The sequence below is a fragment of the Chrysochloris asiatica genome, unplaced genomic scaffold (genome assembly GCF_000296735.1).
Source record: "Chrysochloris asiatica unplaced genomic scaffold, ChrAsi1.0 scaffold00075, whole genome shotgun sequence".
NCBI classification, from domain to species: Eukaryota; Metazoa; Chordata; class Mammalia; order Afrosoricida; family Chrysochloridae; genus Chrysochloris; species Chrysochloris asiatica.
In genome coordinates this window covers 12,643,018-12,664,553 of record NW_006408593.1, presented here as the reverse complement: position 1 = coordinate 12,664,553, position 21,536 = coordinate 12,643,018, and the positions used below count along the sequence as shown (strand labels likewise).

General features: G+C 38.5%; 1 protein-coding gene across 2 annotated transcripts in view; it reads left to right on the top strand.

The window, feature by feature from the left end:
* CKAP5 (cytoskeleton associated protein 5) overlaps nucleotides 1–21,536 on the top strand; it is a 114,387-nt gene that overhangs the window by 65,159 nt on the left and 27,692 nt on the right. For both annotated transcript variants that reach the window (XM_006865066.1, XM_006865065.1), the window contains exons 17-26: nucleotides 776–961; nucleotides 2,312–2,406; nucleotides 7,162–7,219; nucleotides 7,309–7,434; nucleotides 8,034–8,173; nucleotides 8,306–8,480; nucleotides 9,153–9,266; nucleotides 11,314–11,442; nucleotides 19,783–19,977; nucleotides 20,331–20,463. In XM_006865066.1, the coding sequence (XP_006865128.1) occupies nucleotides 776–961; nucleotides 2,312–2,406; nucleotides 7,162–7,219; nucleotides 7,309–7,434; nucleotides 8,034–8,173; nucleotides 8,306–8,480; nucleotides 9,153–9,266; nucleotides 11,314–11,442; nucleotides 19,783–19,977; nucleotides 20,331–20,463 (1,351 nt within the window). The remainder of the gene's footprint in view (nucleotides 1–775; nucleotides 962–2,311; nucleotides 2,407–7,161; nucleotides 7,220–7,308; nucleotides 7,435–8,033; nucleotides 8,174–8,305; nucleotides 8,481–9,152; nucleotides 9,267–11,313; nucleotides 11,443–19,782; nucleotides 19,978–20,330; nucleotides 20,464–21,536) is intronic.

Sequence of the window (21,536 nt, the reverse complement as noted above, 5' to 3'; positions counted from 1 at the left end):
GATATATGCAACGAATAAGAAATTGATGTTGGATTTTGTCAGTTACTTTTCTGCATCTATTGAGATGATCAAATGTTTTTTCTTGAATCCATTAGTATAATATATCACATTTATGCTTTTCATGTGTAAAGTCGTTGAGTGGTTTGTGTTTTTTTTTTCTCATTTCACTCTTAGCTACTTTAATTGATAGCAAATAAAGGATAAATATTGTTCCGCTTTTAGGTTTTGGGTTTTTATTATTTATTTTAAAATTCTGATTTTAGTTTGCTTCTGTTCTCAGCTGTTTTTAACTGTTTTACATTCAGGTTGCCATAAAATAAATAAAACCTCTGAAACTATTGCCCTGAGATAATTTTTATACCTTAAGCCAAAATATATCCCCCTGGAGACTTCTTAAAACCAAATAGTTTAGCTTCACTAGTAAAAGAAAGGTCTACCTTGAGCTTTATATTTTTAAAAACTATCTATATGGGATCTAATTAAGAATAGCAACTCCAAAGATTGAAAGAAACCTTAGTGGTCAGTGAGTTTATCACTATAGGGATGAACTGCTCAGAGAAGGAAGGGGGTAATGGTTGTATAACTCCAAGAATGTAACCAGTATCACCAAATGGTTTATATATATATTGATGTATGTATTGGCTGTGGATATATTCAGTAACAACAAAATAAATAAAATTTCAAGGGAAGAAATATGTTGACTAAAAATAATAAGTAAGTAAGTAACTAACTTTGGCTTAATCATCCATAACTTTATGCTGTTTGTCCTTTTCAGGTGATGCAGATGAAGCTTCACATAGTTGCTCTGATTGCCCAGAAGGGAAACTTTTCCAGAACTTCAGCTCAGGTTGTATTAGATGGCCTTGTAGACAAGATTGGAGATGTGAAATGTGGTAACAATGCAAAAGCAGCTATGACAGCAATCGCAGAGGCTTGTATGTTACCATGGACAGCTGAACAGGTTAGTGATGCAGAGCTTGTTTGCCCAAGCTTCCCCACTTTCTCCTTCGTGATTTACTGGCTATGGACTTACTGATTAAGCTCTAGTTCTTATCTGCTCGGGTAAAACTTTTTTGATATTGCAGTTTTATTTTAACCTTCAGTAACAGACTGTTCTCTTTTAATGAAGAACATTCCATAAAGTATGAGAGTAATTTTTTTGTGACAGTACAGTCACACCGTGTTCACTAATGAGGTGATAGAAACAGTCCAGAGTGCTTTCAATGCTAATGGCGCTGATCTCCTTTTCTTAGGAAAGTTAAATTTCAATTCCTAAGGCATTGTCGGCAGTTGTTTTTTTTCCCTAGTGAAATGCTGTTTATTTTGAAAGAGGCCAGTGGGAGACTGCCCCAGGAAAATGAGCCTCACATTGTCACTAAAGACTCCCTTTTTTAGAACGGTGCATCTCTTAGGTGCCAACAGCTGTGTCTCATAACAGTTATTTTTTATTTTATTTTAATGTTTTATTGTGAATTATGTGGTAGTTTACATGGGAGAACATTAGTTTTACATTCATTCTATCCTGTATTGTTTCATTGCCATGGTTAGAATTCCCTCCATGCATCATCAAGCAACCAAGGTATACCTTGCAAGCCTGCCTCCCCCCACCCCCAGTCTTCAGCACACAGCGCCTCTCCCTCTCCGAGTCTAAAGTCCCCAGCTGCTCCATCTCCCCATGTCATCTTCTCTGCCTCCATCTCTGGCGTCACTGCTTCTCTGGGTAGGGCCCCGCTCTCTGCTCTTCTCCCTTGATGGTCCCAGGGATCTCCGCTCCTAGACTGTAAAGTTAATCACTCCCTTCCTTGATACAAAATGTCTACCTTTACATTTCCAACCCTCACAAGCAGTCCTGATAACAGTTATTCACTATTGTATCATAAGAGACCTATCCGCATTTCCTTTCATCAGCCATGCCTAGACAGATTGGATACTATTCAGTGGAGATTCTATCTTCCTCTGCACCCTCTGGATCTAGGTTCCCTCTTGAAAGCTTGTAAGCCAGTCACTTCTTGCCTTTGTAGCCCCTCCACTTTGGGTAGCCAATGTCCAAGTTGCCCCTCCCTGTCTACTCTGTGTGTGGAGGGGATGGGAATGATCCTCGCTGTAAAGACTTGTTCCCTCTTTTGAGCTACTGCATCCATAGGTGTAGATCAAGTTCATCAAATTGTATCAGATTACTCTTTTTCAGCAGTCGTTTTAACGGCAGAAAAACCATTCTGAATTCTACATCTGCCTTACTGCCATGCTATATGTTTATGAGAAATGTAAGAGAGAACACGCTGTTATTGTTACTGGGTTTCCCTCATTCCAGGTTATGTCAATGGCTTTCTCACAGAAGAATCCCAAGAATCAATCTGAAACTCTGAATTGGTTATCAAATGCAATAAAAGAATTTGGATTTTCTGGGTAAGTCAAAGGGAAATCAAATGAAAGATAACTGCATATTTTGCCAGTCTCTGATAATTAAAATATTTATTATAGCTATATTGTTTTTGAAGGAGCTCTGGTAGTGAAGTGGTTACTATTCGGGCTGCTACTCTCTTGGTCAGCGGTTCGAAACTACCAGCTGTTCCACGGGAGAAAGATGAGGTTTTCTGCTCCCATAAAGATTCACAGCCTCAGAAACCCTGTACAGGGTTACTATGAGTCAGAACTGAATCCACAGAACATAACCACCACCACATCTTGCTTTTGAGAAAACATGTTAGCATGCTGCTTTCTACAGACTGCCTCTTAATATCCCACAGAACAGTGTTCTGAGGTATACCGGTTGAAGAAATGGCAAGTCATGCAAAGAATGATTTGTTATATCAGTTTCTCTGGTGCCCTCCCATGGTTAAAGGTGTTATTATAAGCCCTTCTTAATAATACCGTTTGTGGTATAAAATTCATCTCCTAGTACAACATGAAATCCAGATGAATTTTTTAAAAAATTATTGATCAGTGATCTCTCAAATATTGATTCTTTCATGACTATTTATTGTACTCTTACAAAGTTCCAGTCATTTGTTTCCAAGCCCCAAGAGTATATCATTGTCAAAATTAGATTCCTACCTTCATGGAACCTATACTTGACTAAGGGCAGACAAAAAAAATATAAATTAAAATAGATTAGTAAAAATACATTGTTGTTGTTAAGTGCCATCGAGTTGGTTCGGACCTATAGTGATCCTGTATAGGGTTTCTGAGAAGCAACTAGTGAGCTTGAACCATCGATCTTGCAGGTCAAACCAAGTTTACAGTCCAGCACATTTAACCCACAGCACCACACCATGACGCCAAAAATAAATATATTAGGAATAAAAATAACAGAAGTCAAACCAATGAAACTATATATGTAGAGAGAGAGTTTATATCAAGGAACTGGCTGTCACAGTTAGAGAGGTAGGAGAGTCCCAGGTCTGTGTCAGATGAACCATGACTGACCAACAGGCAGGCAGGTGTAGCAGGTAAGAAGGTAGGCGGATTGGCAGATAATAGAGCAAGCCACTGGCTCAAATGCAAAGAACCAGAGGTCGGAGAGGAACCAGGTGCACCTTCCAAACCCATCAAAAAGCAAACAAGCTTTGCCTGAGTATCTAATATATTGAAAGTAGGCCACACCCCCAAGGAAACATCCGCTTCAACTGATTGACTGCTCATAGCGGAACTCATCTTAGAGTTATTTGCATTGTATTATATCTCATTATGGGGATAACCACATCTCAGCTGCCAAAGTGCTGAGAATCCTGGCCCACTTAAGTTGACACAAAAGCTTAATTATCAGTCCTTCCTGAAAAAGCTCTAGTAACACAGTGGTAGCATAGGAGTCAGACTACTCTAACCTCAAGGTCAGCAGTCTGAAACTGCCAGTTGTTCCATGGGAGAAAGGTGAACTTTGTACTCTCATAAAGATTTATAGTCTTGGAAACCCTTGTGGGGTCACTATGAGTCAGAACCGACTCCATGGCACACCATCACCACCTTCCTGAAAATGTTTATTTGAAAGAACCTTATAGGAAATGTTGGAACAAGCTATGTAAATTTGAGCATTTTAGATCATAGGAATAGCAAGTACAAAAGTCGTAAAGTAGGAGCATGCATGATGTACTCAAAAATATCAAAGAAAGAGACTTCCAGTAAGATGGTGGACTAGGCCACGTATACTTAGACCCTCTACAACAAAGATACAAGAGACCAAATGAAACAGATACAGAAGAAAATCCAGGAACCCTGAACTTCAGAAGAAAGGTTAGAGAAGTGTATTGAGTGATTGCTAGGAGGAGAAGCTGAGCAGGAATGGTCAGAGAGGGAGACTGACTGGTGAATGGTCCACCAGATACAGTGGGACCATCTTGAACCTTTGTGAGCAGCTTTGGCAACAGTGGTAGCCTGGCAAAGCAGTCTCACAGGTGACTAGAAAGATGTGATTCCTTCTTTTCTCCTATGCTCCCTTGGTGACCAGAGGTGTGGCCAGATCTCACCCTCATCTACCTTCAGCACAGCCCCTGCTCTCCCAAGAGTTCAGAGCCATGTGTTGGGCGCCACGCCAGTGTGTACCGTCTTGGTGCCTGGATTTAGGTGGGCTCAGCTTAGGACCTACAGAACCTGCAGAGCCACCAGATCAGCATATGACCACAGCTGCTCACAACTGCCCTGTGGTCCTAACAGACACTTAAACTAGCTTCATCAAGAGCCTCCGCGAAGTGCTTTGGGAGGCCTCTAGGAATTCCATCTAGGGACAGGAACTCTGCTGTCACATCCCTCCTACACTCACCTTGTCCGGGAGCTTCCCAAGTTTCACCTCTCCGAGTTCAGTAGCTGCTCTGTTTTTTGTTTGTTTCTTTTGGGATTTTTTTTTTCCCTTTTATTATCTCATTGTTTTTGTGTGTGTGTGTGTGTTCTTTCTTCTCCTTTTCCATTCCTATTTCTGCTTTTGTTTTTCCATCTTTTCTTCTGTTTCTCATTTCTTCTCTTCTTTTTATTCCCTTTTAATCTTTCTTTAATATTCTCTGTTCTCTTCATTTTCCCTCTGCCTGGTTTTTTTCTTAAGTGTTTTTTTTTTATTATTATTTGTTTGTTTCTTCCTTTTATTTCCTTTCTTATTTTTCTCTTCTATCGTTCCATTTTCCTGTCAGTGTTTTCTCTTTTTAGTTATTCTTGTGTTTTCTCTCTTTCTCCTTTTTATTTTCTCTCATATTTTTTCTTCTGTCGCTGCATTTTCTTGCCCCTTTTTTGTCTTTATAGTTGTTATGTTCTTTTTTTCTGGTTGCTGCCTGTTTTTCTTTCTTTTCTCTCTTCATTGTTGGTTCCTTGTTTGCTTACTCTGTTTTGTTTTCTTGTGTGTGTGGGAAGAGGGGTTTTCTCTTTCTAATCTAATTAGGAGACAGCAACTGTACCCATGCAGCCCAGCCACGACTGTATCCTCAGCAGCTCCACCCACTGGGCACAAGTGCCAATAGCAGCTCCTATTCTATGTGATACAAGATAGATAGACGCCAACACCAGCCAAGCCAACCCTAAACTGAGGTGCACAAATTGCTAACAAGAACAGGGTACATGCTTCTACTCTTTCTCTACAGCCACAGGAGACACTTGGTGAGAACATAAGAACATATCAACATTACAGTCGTCAATTAAATACAAATAGGACAGACACAATGAACTCAGCACAGAAACTGATGTAGAATGAAGCAACCAGCAGCACCACAAAACAAACACACAGCAAAATGACAGCAATGAGTTCATACCTATAGATAATTACACGGAATATAAATGGATTAGATGCAACAGTCATGAGACAGAGCAGAGTGGAATAGAAAACAGGATCCTTCAATATGCTGTCTACAAGAGACACACCAAAAAAATGGAGACAGCCTAAACGCCCATCCGCAGAATAATGGTTAAACAAACTTTGGTATATGCACCCAATGGAATAAATACTATGCAACGTTGAAGAATAATGAGGAATCTCAAACACCACACAATATGTCTGAACTTGGATGACATTATGCTGAATGAAATTAGTTGATCATTTGTTGTTCTTAACTGCTGTCCAGTCGGTGCTGTCCAGTCAATACACATAGCAACCCTGGAACTGCCAACCTTGTGGTTCACAGTCTAGTGCTCATCCTACAGTGCCACACTAGGAGTTCAGTCAATCATAAAAGGACAAATATTGTATGAGACCAATGTTGTACAAAATTAATAAAAGTTTTTATTGATGAAATAATCCATGATAGTTATCAGGATAGGAGGGAGGGGAAATTATTCACAGACTAGAGAGTAGACACGTGTTAACGTGAATGCTAGGCAGGTAATATACAACAAGAGGGATGGTAGCAGAAGAAAGATGAAAGGTAGCAGGGATGAAGGAAAGCAATAGTTACAGTGAATAGAGGTCAGTACTGTTAGTTGTGTACATGGAGGGATTGCAATTATGATGAAGTAAAGTATATAATTTGCTGAATGTAAAACTGATTATCTACTCTGTAAACCTTCACTCAATTCACAATAAAAGGGTTTTTCAGAAAATAATGAGACTAGGCTGGTAGGAATGGAATGAGTGAATGAGTGGGCGTGATAGAAGGTAAGCTTGGAGAAAGAGTAGGAGATAAGTCATGTAGGATCTCAAATTTTTGAGTAAATAAGGGAACCATGAGAAGATTTTGAGCAGAAGAGTAACAGGACAGGAAACAGAAAGCTCAAATAGAGAACCAAGGGCAGAAGCAGGGAGACTAGACTATGGGAATCAAGAGATTATATAATTTGGACATCGATTTTAGAGATAGAAGTGTTGGAACTCAGATAAATTGTGAAAGTAGAACTGAATGGGAGCTAGGAGTCAAGGATGAGATGATGTGACTCTGTTCTAAGGTTGGCAAGAACGGGTTGGGAGAGTGGACAGTCAGTATCTTGCTTTTGACATGTTAGGTGCAGGATATCTGTTAAACAAATGGTGATGTCACAAAGACAGTTGGATGTATAAATCTGGAGTTCTGGAGAGAAGTCCAGACTGCATTTAGGGGTGATCAGTATATAGATGGTATATATAACTCTTTTTAAAGTGAGTACATATAAAATAGGGACGTATCTAAAGGTAGCCAGTCCTAGCATCTGGCTTTACAAAACTGGTGAGTATTTGGAGAGTTTCATTTATTTTTAACTCTAAATTTCTTCTAGATTAAATGTCAAAGCTTTCATTAGCAATGTGAAGACAGCTCTTGCTGCAACAAACCCAGTGAGTACATACCAACACATACAACAGAATTACAACCAACATTGTGAGTCTGTTCTGAATTGGAAGGTTCTTTTTGTTGTGTCTGGCAGGCTGTGAGGACTTCTGCCATCACCCTGCTTGGTGTCATGTATCTGTATGTTGGCCCATCGTTGCGAATGTTCTTTGAGGATGAGAAGCCTGCTCTCCTATCCCAGATTGATGCAGAATTTGAGAAGGTAAAGATTCTCCGAGTGATATAAACCATTGATAGACTTGATAATACTTGTATTAAATGGTTGAATGTAAACTTTTAACCCTTTGTAATAAAGACTTTATCTGTATTTACTCTTGTATGCATCAAATATCTCCTGATGAGTTAATGAGAAATAGATGGCTTTATCGATGAGGAAGAGAGCTATAGGACAGGATGAGAGAGGTTGTCCTCTCTGTATCCTTTTATAACATTTGGAATTTCAAACATAAGGAATGTATTACCTAAAGTGTTAAAAATGACACTTTAAATTTACAAGAAGAAATGTGTCCCTCCTTAAATAAACTTTCCTACTGAAATTTCTGTTAAGTTTTGACAGACTTGGTCTGTATTGTTTAGGGCATTACGAGTCTATAGACTCATATTGAGAAAACAGGTCCTAAAAAGTTTGTATAAAATTACTTTTTGCCACATAAACTCGAAATTACAATCTAGGTATGAAAATGTCACTGTATAAATATTTATTAATTATTATGAATAAACGTAGAAGTTTGACATTCTCTCATTTGTTTACTCTCAATCTTTCATCAAGTTGGGTTGCCTCACTCACCTGTTTGTGTGTAGATGCAGGGACAAAGCCCACCTACTGCAACTAGAGGGATTTCCAAGCACAGCACAAACGCTGCAGATGAAGGAGAAGAGGGTGATGAACCTGATGAAGGGGGCAATGATGTTGTTGATTTTTTGCCAAGGGCAGAGATCAGGTAAATTTTCATCTGTAAAATGGTTTACTTAATACTGAATTTTTAATGGTGTCTTCTTTGAACTCAATCAAGGGTACTTCTGTGATAATTATTTTATGAGTCTAGAATCAAAGGTTCTCTTCCATTTTTCAGTGATAAAATTTCTTCAGAGTTGGTGTCTAAGATTGGTGACAAGAATTGGAAGATAAGGAAAGAAGGCTTAGATGAAGTGGCAAGCATTATCAATGAAGCTAAATTTATACAGCCGAATATAGGTGAACTTCCAACTGCCTTGAAGGGCCGACTCAATGATTCAAATAAAATCTTGGTATGTAGAGCATATCCCTAACTCTGTTTTGCTTTTTTCACCCCCAAAGATCCTTTTCAGTGAGTGCAACTTTTACTAGCAAAAAAAAAAATGAATCATTTTGTTGCTTTAAACTATAAATTGTTGTTGTTATTAAGTGCCGTTGGCCGTTGACTCAGTTCCGACTCATAAGACCTGCAAACCACAAGGTTGATGGTTCAAACCCGCAAGCTGTTCCTCAGAAACTCTATACAGCTTTGCTGTGAGTCAGAGTCGACTCGACAGCACTTAACCACAGACTGACTTTATTTTACTATATTATACAATGGTACTATGGTTCTATTGGAACCACAAGGTTAGTGGTTCAAACTCACCAATCACTCCTCAGAAACCCTATGCAGGGTCACTATAAGTTGGAACTGACTCAATGGAACTAACAACAACAACAGGTTTTAGTATTGGACTCGTGGTGTAATGCTGTAGGATCAGCACTGAACTGCGAACTACAAGTTCAGCAGTTCAAACCCACCAGATGCTCTTCGAAAACCTATACATACGGGTTGCTATGTGTTGGAACCAACTCGACACCACTTCACAACAACAACATGCTGACTATATAGCAGCAAACTTGTTATGTGTCCTGCACACAACTTACCATGGTTTGAACCTAGAATGTTGGCTCTTTCCCCTCAGGTGCAGCAGACATTGACTATCCTCCAGCAGTTGGCTGTGGCTATGGGCCCAAACATCAAGCAGCATGTGAAGAACTTGGGCATCCCTATCATCACTGTCCTGGGAGATAGCAAGGTAACCTGATTCTCCTACTGCCGCTCCATTCTTGAATAGACCAGCATTATTCCAGGGCTAGGAGGAATCCAGTTTGCTAGAGCAAACAGTTCATGCACTTCATAAAGAAGAGTTTTAGAGGAAAATAGTAAACATTTTTATCTCGCAAGTAGTATAAGGTATCTAAATACATCAGTTACTAGCTTTGTGACCTTTCACTGAGTGAGTTACTTATCTCTCTAGGTCACAGTTTCTTTATCTGGGAAGTTTAATTCTTGAGGAGTTAAAATAAGCATCCATATTTAAAGTACATTGGTCCTGTACCTTCTCATATAGTATGTACTAAACTACTAGAATGAGACCTTCCATAGTAGCTCAGTAAAATCTGTGCAGTTTCACAGTCTTAGGATTAGTGTCATTAAAGATTGTAAGTCATATATATTTAGCTCTTGATTAAATACTTGAATTTTTAATTTTATTTTAATGTTTATTGTGAATTATGTGGTAGTTTATATGGGAGAACATTAGCTTTTAATTCATCCTATCATCTATTGTTTCACTGCCATGCTTACAATCCCCTCCATGCATCATCAACCAACCAAAGGGTATATACCCTGCACACCTGCCCCCAAGTCGTCAGTACACAGCCCCTCTCCTTCTCTGAATCTCAAGTCCCCAGCCACTCCATCTCTCCTCTCCACATCATTGTCTCTGCCTCCCCTCCTTTTGCTACAAAATATCTACCTTTACATTTCCAACCCTCACAATCAGCCCTGATAACAATTATTCACTACTGTATCACAAGAGACCTATCCCCATCTCCTTTCACCAGACCCACCCAGACAGATTGGCTACTACTCAGTGGAGGTTCTACATTCTTCTACACCCTCTGGGTCTAGGCTCCCTCTTGAAAGCTTGTAAGCCAGTCAGTTCTTGCCTTTGAAGTCCCGCATTTTGGGTAGCCAATGGCCAATGTCCAAGTTGCCCATCCCTGTCTACTCTGTGTATGGAAGGGGGTGGGAATGATCCTCGCTGTAAAGATTTGTTCCCTCTTTTGAGCTACTGCATCCGTAGGTGTAAGTCAAGTTCATCAAATTGTATTAGATTACTCTTTTTTTTCCTCATCTTTCTTCTAGTTGAGCTCTGATCATCCAGTCATTGAAGCCAGGTCAAGTGGGTATTATCAGCAAGTGTGGGTGTTCTTATACATATGCCCTCTCTTCTTATCAGCTGGACGCTTCACTCTCTACTCTAGTCCTCTGTTGCTATGTCACTAACTCTGGGCTCAATAGTCCCCAGATCTTGCCACATTGCTGGCCAAGCAGGTCTCCACCTGGGTTCACGGGAGTCTATTGAACATTGTAGGGCTTAGCTTGCAGCTTCATTGCTGTTTTTCCCTCACTTCCTCTTATCCATGACAAACATGGTCACCAATCAGAGTGTGTATTCCCATTGAGTCTCAATCTTGGAAGGGGATTTGCCCTGAGAGGACCTGACCACTTGGCTTATTGTCTCCCCGGCGAGCAACTTACTTGTTCTTGTAGTAATCAGTCAGACTGCCTTTATTGTTTTGTATTTTTCTTGTCCGTCTGTCTTCCAAGAAGTATCTTCTGTTCTTCTAGCCGATCCAGGCTGGTCTGCTTGTCCTTTCAAAATACTTGAATTTTTAAACATTCATTCATTAGCAGAATTGGGCTATTTTAGTATTTTTTGGACTTAAGTCTTTCTGACTAAATACAAATTAATAATGAAAACATAAATGTTCAGTTGAATTGTTCATAATTTCAGGCTTAACCATTATGGGGTTTCTGACATGTACAGTTACAATCTTTAGCAGATAGTTACATGAACCCCCAAAGATTCCGGAAAGAAAATCTTAAGAGTTACTCCTTTTATATCCTTTTTATGCCAAGGACACTATTTTTTCCTATTTAACAGAATCTAAGATCTTAAAGCTATGAAGATTAAGTACAACTATAAAATTTGCACCTATCCCAGGAATGACATGTTTTTCACCCCTACTTTCAAACTACAATTAATATTTTTGCTAATTCTCTTTTCCCGTAAGAACAACGTTCGAGCTGCTGCACTAGCAACTGTGAATGCTTGGGCTGAACAAACTGGCATGAAGGAATGGCTGGAGGGAGAAGATCTTTCTGAAGAGCTCAGAAGGGAAAATCCTTTCTTGAGACAAGAGGTTAGTAGTGACTTGCCTGTCTTTTACCTTTATTATGGTTGTGTTGTTGTTATGTGCTGTTGAGTCAGTTCCAACTCACGGCGACCCTCGATAGGGTTTCTGAGGAGCGGCTGATGAGTTTGAACTGCCAACCTTGCAGTTCAAGTTAAGTACTTATCCTATAGTGCCAAACCAAATATGTATGTATAGGAAAAATAGTTTCACAATAAAACAGTTAATAAAATGTAACCAAAATTCTGTGTTCCTGTGCTTCATTTTCTTTCCCCGATGATTTTCTTAAACAAACTTGTAAAAGTCTAGTCTCTGTGAAATTTCTCAGTTCTTGAAATCATAAGTGGTGAAATGGAGGTTTCAGTCAGAACATAAAAATAAACACAAAGTTCAGCATTCAAAAATGCATCAGTGTTAATTCACTACATCCCCAGGCTAAAGACAGAAATTGACAGAGCAATAGGATCAGATGTAACAGTTGTGAGGATGGTGCAGGACCAGGCAGTGTTTCCTTCTGTGGTACATGAGTCAGAACTGACTCGGTGGCATCTAACAACAAAAAAGCAACAACAGAAGAAAAAGCATATGATCATTTCAATTGACTCAGAAAAAGCATTTGAAGAAATATAAGTGAGTTAATGCACTGGACTGCAAAGTCATTTGAACCACAAGGTTGTTGGTTCAAGCTCACCAGCCGCTCCTTGAAATCCCTATACAGGGTCGTTATGGGTCGGAAACAACTCGACAACACTTAAAAAAAAAAGCACTCTTTCATAATAAAAATTCTTAGGTTAAGAATGAAGAATTACCTCAGTTTGATAATGAACTTCTACAGGAAACTTACAGTTCCCATAACTGATGGTGAAAGACTCAATGCTTTGCCCCTAAGATTGGGACCAAAGCAAAGATACCTACCCACCGTAGTCCTGGCACTTCTCATCACTGCAGGTAGGTGAGAAAGAAAAAGGAAAGGCATACAGATTAGAGAGTTAATTGAAGAAGAAGTTGTAGAAGATAGGAGTTCATACAAAATCTGTCACATTTCTTTATACTACAATGCATATGTGGAAACTCAAATTAAAAAGGCATTCGATTTACAGTCCCTCCAAAGGAAATTTAATCCTTAGGTATACACTAACAAAAAAAAAGTATATATTCTGAAAATTACAACTTGCTGATGGAATAAATAAGGCAAATAAATAAACATGCTGTGTTCATAAATTAGAAAACCAAGCATAGTAGATAGATATGTGAGTTCTAGCTTAGTTGACCTCCAGGTTTAATGAAATTCCTACCAAAATTCCAGCAAGGTTTTTTGTAGACATAGATAAACCTGTTGCTGAAAAATTGACTCCCAACTTCAAGCAACCTTATAGAACAAAGTAGAACTGTCCCATAGAGTTTCCAAAACGAAATCTATATGGAAGCAGGCTGCCATTATCTTTCTCCCACAGAGTGAACCACTCACCTTTCATTTGCAGCTAAATCCTTTAATCACTGTGCCAGCATGGCTCCTTAGGAATAAACAGGCTCATTCTACAATTTATGTTGACAGGTACAGGATTTAGAATAACTTGGGTAGTCTTTACAAAGGATAAAGTGGGAAAAATCACTGCAAATAATAAAACCAAAAGCACATTTTTACCAAGTCAATTTGGACTCATGGAGAACACCATGTGTTTGAGAGTAGATCTGCACTCTGTGGGTTTTCAGTGGCTATAATACAAAAGTAGACCATCAGGCCTTTCTTTACTATCAATTATAACTTACTATATTGCTACCAATGTCAAGAAGTCAGACAACGTACTGCATTAGGCAGATCTGCGAAAGACCTCTTTTAAGTGTTTAAGAGCAATGATGTCACTTGAAGGATAAAGGTGCACCTGACTCAAGCCATAGTATTTTCATTTGCCGCATAGGTATTTGACAGTTGGACAATGAATAGAGAGAACAACAGAAGAATCAATGCATTTGAATTACGGTGTTGGAGGAGAATATTGAAAGTACTATGGACTGCCAAAAGAATAAACAAATCTGTCTTGGAAAAAGTACAGCCAGAATGCTTCTTAGAGGCAATGATGGCAAGACTTCATCTCTCGTCCTTTGGTCATGTCAGGAGGGATCAGTCCCTGGAGAAGGACATCATGCTTGATAAAGTGGAGGGTCAGCAAAAAAGAGGAAGACGTCCCTCTCTCCACCCCAACAAGATGGATTATCACAGAACCAGCATTAATGGGCTTGAAGATAAAAAAAGTTGTGAGGATGTCACAGGGCCGGGCAGCGTTTTATTCTTTTGTCCATAGGGTTGTTATGAGTGGAAATTGAATCGACAGCACCTATATTGTTACAGTTCACTACTCATCTTTCAGTTTGTCTTACCATAGCAGCTTGTGTGATGCTGGGAGCTATGCCACCAGTATTTTAAAAACCAGCAGAATCACCCAGGATAGACAGGTTTCGGCAGAACTTCCAGGACTAAGATTAGGAAGAAGGAGTGCAGGCCACTTCTGAATGGTTGGCCACTGAAAACTTTATAAATAGCTGTGAAACATTGTCAGAGTGCCAGAAGATGAGCTCCTCAAGTTGGAAGGCATGCAAAATGCGACTAGAGAAGGAGCTACTACCTCAAAGTAGAGTCAGCCTTAATGACATGGGTGAACTACAATTTTCAGGACTTCCATTTGCTCAGTTGAGAAGAAACCACTGCAAATAGCATTTATCATTGAAATGTGGGATGTATGAATCTAGGGAAATTTTAAGTCATCAAAAATGAAATGGGGACTTAAAGCAAAAAGGCAGACTATGCAGACGCACGGGAATCCTCTACAACAAAGATACGAGAGACCAAATAAAACAGATACAGGTGAAAATTCTGGTACCCTGAACTTCAGAAGAAAGGTGGCTGATGTACTTACTTTGAGGAATGGCCAAGCAGGGACTGCGAAAGGAGGAAACTGACTGGTGAACAGCTGGCCAGACCTCGCTCAACCATCTTGTGAGCAGCTTTGGCAGCAGAGGGAGGTCTAGCAGAGCAGATTTTTTCCCACGCTCCCCTGGTGTCTAGAGGTGGGCTCAGCTTCCACCCTCAGTTCAGACCTTGCTTTTCTGGAGTTGAGAGCCACGCCAGTGTGAGATGGGGACCAGATGTGCCATATTGGTGTGCTGGTTTGGTGCCTGAACTCAGGCAGGCTCAGCTACAAACTTATAAAACCCACAGAACCACCAGACCAGCATTTAACCATCACTCTGACCCCAGCTGTCCTGAAATCTTAACAGCCACTGAAACCAGCTCCAGCAAGAGCCCTCATTAACTACTTCCAGATTAAGTGCCCCGAACATAGTAACGCTGAGGCCCATAGGAACTCCATCTAGAGCCAGCAACTTTGCTGTTACATCCCTTCTACAACTACCTCATGAGCCCCTTGAATTGTAGGAGCCTGCCAGAGATTTCTTCTCTCTGAGCCCAACAATTGCACTGTTTGTTTTTACAAATACAACAGCCCTACAATGCCCCAGAACAACAGACAACTGTAGCTCACATGAACAAACGAGAGAATGGTACAAACCACCAAGATGCAAAGACAGAAGACATTGATGAGGAAAAAATATAATGAAACTAAAAATTCAGAATATTTTGGTATCTTCAGTGGATTGACAAAGATTGAAGAAAGCAAGGAGAACACACACACAAAAAAATTTGGAAGAATTCAGGACAATACTATAAAAGCAAACAGACTAGATAAATATGAATTGTGAAGTAATACAAAACCTGCAATTAAAAATCCAGAAGACTAGTACTGAGATTTCAGAAATGGACAATACATTGACAGGGCAAAGAAGAAGATTTGGAGCAATGGAAACCCAAATTAGTAAACATGAAGATAAAACTCTCAATACTAGTATGCTAAAAGAATAATCGAAAAACTCTTAAGAAAACCTAAGAGTTATGGTGGGACACCATGAAGAAGGAGGAACAACTTAAAAGTGATTGGAATATTCCAGAGCAGGAAAAGGCAATAAAAAGCACAGAGAAAATTATTGAAGAGTTGTTGTAAGAAAAATTCCCTAACATCCTGAAAGATGTGAAGATAAACATACAAGAAGCTGAACAAATCCATTCCAAAAGAAAATCACCAAGACATAGCATAAACAAACTTTTCAAAATCAAAGACAAGGAAAGACTCCTGAGAGCAGCTTGGGAAAACCGAAAAGTTACCTACAGAGGAGAACCAGTAAGACTCAGCTCTGATTTCTCAGCAGAAATCATGCAGGCAAGAAGACAGTGGAATGACATATACAACGTAACTCTAAAAGAAAACAATTGCCAACCAAGAATCATATGCCCAGCAAAGCTGTCCCTCAAATATGACAGCTGGTGTAGGACATGTCCTGACAAACTAAAGGGATTGGTAATGACCAGACCAACTTAGACTGAGAACTAACAATGGGACACAACCTGAGATTACCATACTTGACAACACCATCCAGAACTCAATCCAGATATAGAAGTATTTAAAGTAAAACTTAAAAGACTGAAAATAAGAAACTAAAGGTATCAATATATAATTAAGTCAACTACAAAGTAAAAAGAGGGAATAGTGTAGCTACAGAACTTTTTCAAGTGTCAAGGAGTCAAGTAGATTTCAAGTTAAAATAGACTGTTTTAAGCATGGAGAAAATAAATCAATTGCAAGATAACCTCAAAGAAAAATAAACCACTTACACATCACAAAAATGAGGAAAATCAGAAATGTTTAATAAACACAACAGAATTGGAAATCAAAAGAAAACCCACAAACAAAATCAACTCAACACAGAAAATTATGTTGAACAAAGGATCCAGCAGCACCACACACACACATTAAAAAATAATGATAATAATAAAAACATGATAACATAATAATAAAATCGTGACAAACATAATCAATTCATACCTGTTGATAGTTAAGTATACCAGTCAAGAGACATAAAGAGCAATGTGGATAAGAAAACAAGATCCTTCAGTGTGCTGTATACAAGACATACCAAAAACAGAAAAATGGTTAAACAACTTGGTATGTACGCACAATTTAATACTACAAAACATTGAAGAATAATGAGGAATCTATCGAATATCTCACACCACAGATGAACCTAGAGGACATTATTCTGAGTGAAGTTAGTCACTCACAGAAGGTCAAATATTGTATGAGACCATTGTCATAAAACTTTAAAAAAAAAAAAAAAAGTTTTCTTGATAAATTTTGATGGTTAAAGAAGGGGGGGGATGGAAAATGATTCACAGGCTGGAGGGTAGTCACATGTTAACATGGGTGACAGGACATGCATTAAACAGCAAGAGGAAGGTTGGCAAAGGAAAGATGAAGGTAGTGGGAGTCACAAGGAAGAATGCAGTGGTTAAAGTGAATAGAGGTAGAGGTAAATGTTAACTGTTGGTACATGGAAGGGATTGCAAGCATATAATGAAGCAAAGTATATGATTTGGTGAATGTAGAACTGTCGAGAATGACATTGAAGAGGAATGGTGTCATATTGTCAAAAAGAACATTTCAAGTTCTGTCTTGAAGTGTTATCTGTAATTGGATAATATCTATCTGCCAACAAGGAGGACCAGTTAATACCACTATTATTCAAATTTACACACCAACCACTAAAGCCAGTGATGATGAAATTGAAGATTTCTACCAACTTCTTCAGTCTGAAATTAATCAAATATGCAAACAAGACGTATTGATAATTACTGGTAATTGAAATGCAAAGGTTAAAATAAAAAATGATCAGTAGTTGCAAATTATGGCCTTGGTGAAAAGATACTAGAGATTACATAATGGAATTTTGCAAGATCAATGACTTCTTCTTCGTAAATACCTATTTTCAGTAACATTAATGGTAACTGTACACGTAGGCATCAATAGACTAAATGCATAGGAATCAGACTAACTACATCATGAGAAGAGACTAAGAAAAAATACAATATCATCAGCCAAAACAAGACCAGGGACAGATTGTGGAGCAGACCATCAGTTGCTCATATGCAAGTTCAGGCTGAAGCTGAAGAAAATTAAAACAAGAGTCAGAAAATTACTTTGAGTATATCCTACCTGAATATAGAGACTATCTCAAGGACAGATTTGATGCATTATACACTAATGACCAAAGACCAGAGGAATTATGAAATGACCTGAAGAACTTAATGCATGAAGCAAAGAAAAAGATTAATTTAAAAAGACAGGAAATGAAGAAAGGACCAAAAAATGGATTTCAGAAGAGACTCTGAAACTTGCTGTTGACAATAGAGAAGCTAAAGCGACTGGAAGAAATGATGATGTAAAAGCTTAACAGAAAATTTCAAAGGGCAGCTCAAAAAGGCAAAGTCAAGTATTACAATGAAATGTGAAAAACCTGGAGTTAGAAAATCAAAAGGGAAGAAAACAGCATTTCTCAAGCTGAAAGAAGTGACGAAAAAAATTCAAACCTCAGGTTGCAATATTGAAGGGTTTTATCAACAAAATATTGAATGACACAGGAAGCATCGAAAGAAGATAGAAGAATATACTGAGTCACGGTTCTAAAAGTGATCTGTCAACTTCAAGAGATACCAGATGATCCAGAATAGATGATATTGAAGGAACTCCAAGCTGCACTAAAGTAATTAATGAAAAACAAGTCTCCAGGGGTTGATGGAATACTAATAGAAGTTTTTCAACAAACTGATTCAACATTGGAAGCACTCACTCATTTATGCTAAGAAATTTATCACACACAACTAAAATGTTGCTAAAGTACATTCAAACAGGATTTGGAAGAGCATGTGGAGCAAGGGATACCATTGGTGACATCAGATGGATTTGGGCTAAAAACAGAGAATAACAGAAAGATGTTTGCTTTTGCTTTATTGACTATGCAAAGGCATTCAGCTGTGGATCATAACAAACTATGGATAATATTGCAAAGATTGGGAATTCTAGAACATGTGATTGTGCCACTGCAGAACTTGTACATAAAAAAGTCATTGGAATAGAAAAAGGATATACTGCATGGTTTTAAATCAAGAAAGATATGTGTCCAGGTTGTATCCTCTCACCATATTTATTCAGTCTGTATGTTGAACAGATAATTCAAGGAGCAAGACTTTATTAAAAAAAAGAATGTGGCATGAGAATTAGAGGAAGACTCAGTAACAACCTTTTATAGTCAGATAATACAACCTTGCTTGCTGAAAGCAAAGAGGATTTTGTTGGTGAAGATCAAAGGAAAGAGCCTTCAGTATGAATTACAACTCATTGTAAAGAAAACAAAAATCCTCACAACTGGACCAATGGATAACATAAGAGAGAAAAAATTGAAGTTGTCTAGGATTTCATTTTACTTGGCTCCTCATTCAACTCTCATGGAAGCAACAATCAAGACATCAAAGGATGTGTATATTGGGCAAATCTCCTGAAAAAGACCTCTTTAAATGATTAAATAGCAGGGATGTCACTTTGAGGACTATTGTGACTCGAACCTTGGTATTATTTTCAGTTACCTCATATATATGTGAAAGCTGGACAACGTAAGGAAGAATGTATAAGAATTGGTACATTTCAATTATGGTGTTGGAGAAGAATGTTGAAAGTACCTTGAACTGCCAGAAGAACAAATAAATCTGTCTTGGAAGAAGTATAGCCAGAATATTCCTCAGAAGCAAGGATGGTGAGAACTTTATCTCTTATGCTTTGGACATATTGTCAGGAGGGACCAGTCCCTGGAGAAGGACTTCATGCTGGTAAAGTGAGGATCAGCAAAAAAGAGGAAAATCCTCAACAAGATAGATTGACACAGTGGCTGCGACAATGGTGTAGATACCAGACAGTGTTTCATTCTGTTGTGCATAAGATCACCATGAGTTGGAACTGGTTTGACAACACCTAACAACAGCAGCACAGTATTATAGAAGCTGTCACATCTTCCTCCTTTGGAGCTGCTTAACCACTGCCTATTAAGGATCCTCTTTGGTCATTACTAGATTGACTATTCCTTAAAACTTTAAAAAAAAATTTTTTTTAAAGATCAGCTTTCTATGTTGATTACTCATTAAGAATCATTAGAGCTTTATAATTTATGCATAAATATTATCCAAAGATCTGTTCCCTTTTTTTAAAGATGATTGTCACCATTGCAAATATTTTTTAAATATGACATAGTACTTGAGCAATGGAAATTAATGACTTTATATTGGAAAGTCATAATGAGACAGCTAGCTCAGTGTGGTGTTTGAGCCAGCATAGTGTGATGTTAAGCCTAAGATCATAAATAGTAACAATTTCCTACTTGAAGTGGCTAACTAATCTTTATTTTTTTTGGCAGCTTCTGGGCTGGCTGGCTGAGAAACTGCCTACTCTTCGTTCCACCCCCACAGACCTTATTCTTTGTGTTCCTCATCTCTACTCCTGTCTAGAGGACCGCAATGGAGATGTGCGAAAGAAGGCTCAAGATGCTTTGCCATTCTTCATGATGCATTTAGGCTATGAGAAGATGGCCAAAGCTACTGGGAAACTTAAGGTATCACATGTTATGTGCCATTAGAAAAATATTGAATGTGAATTTTTATGAACAAAAGATCATGTTACCCTCTCCCTGCCCCATAAATTCCAACTTGAATTCCTGATGAGAGCACAAATCAGTGTAGAGAAACTCTAAAGAATCTACTAACTCCTCAAGGGTGAAACTTATGACCTTCTAGGATGATAGGTAATTTAGTGTGATTTTATAATGTGTGTTATTTCTCTAGCATTGTGTGCTGCCTCCCTTACTTTATTTGTATTTTAGGACTAGGAGCTCAATCATTTGTTTGTTAGTAAGCATAGTATGAAGTTATCGTTTATGTGATCTCTCTCCTTTTGTTGTTTCCCTAGCCAACGTCTAAAGATCAGGTATTGGCCATGTTAGAGAAAGCCAAAGCTAATATGCCAACCAAACCTGCACCTGCTAAAGCAACTTCCAAATCAACAGGCGGGTCAGCTCCAGCCAAATTCCAGCCTGTGTCAGGTAACTATCTTGAGACAATTAAAGGGGAAGGAACTGACCCTAGGGAACTCTGAAAAGAAATCCAGCCTTCATTTTTTGTCACATTTCTTTATTACCTAGATCCCAAGCTCTCCTCCCTCTCACATTAGCCTCTTTTTGCAAACATTAATCAAGTACCTATTTATATCAGGAACAAAGGTTCAAAGGCACAAAGATGATTAATATGCTACCCAAGACCAAAAGGAGTCCTCAGTAAGTAGTACATTGAAATATTCCAGAAAGTTAGGGACGTCCTTTTTTTTTTTTTTTTTTTAAGTTTCTGCAGCCATTTCTGCTATTGGATATTATAATTGGAAGGAGAATTGGCACCACCTCACTTGATGAAGAAATACATAGAGTCACTGTACCAAAAAAATTTCAATGACGTTCAGCAATTTCAGGATGTGATCACGATCCAGTGGTACTGAAGGAAGAAGTCCAAGCTATGCTGAAGGTCTTAGCAACAAATGGGTGCAACACTGTATGCACTTACTAGTGTTTACCTAGAAATCTGGAAGACTCCAACCAACTGTCTGGAAGAGATCCTTTATTTGTTCCCATAACAAAGAAAGGTGGTCCCATAGAATGCAGAAATTGGCAAACAATATCATTGATATCACATGTAAGTAAAATTTTGCTGATAATTCAAAAGCAGTTGCAGCAGTACAGGAACTGTCAGAAATTCAGAAGAAGATGTGGTACAAGAGTTGCCATTGTTGATATTAGATGCATCTTGGCTGAAAACAGAAAATACAAGAAAGATGTTTACTTGTATTTATTGACTTTACAAAGACATCCAACTGTGTGGATCATAACAAACTATGATTAACATTGCAAAGAATGGGGATTCCTGAACACTTGTGCTTAGGCAGAACCTGTACACAGACCAAGAGGCAGTTTAAACAAAACAAGGGTATACTGCATGATTTTAAATCAGGAAGCAGATATGCATGGGTTGTATCCATTCACCATACTTACTGAAGTCTGTATACTGAGCATACAACCCAAGAAAATGGACTATATGCATATATATGAAGACAAACATGACATCAGGA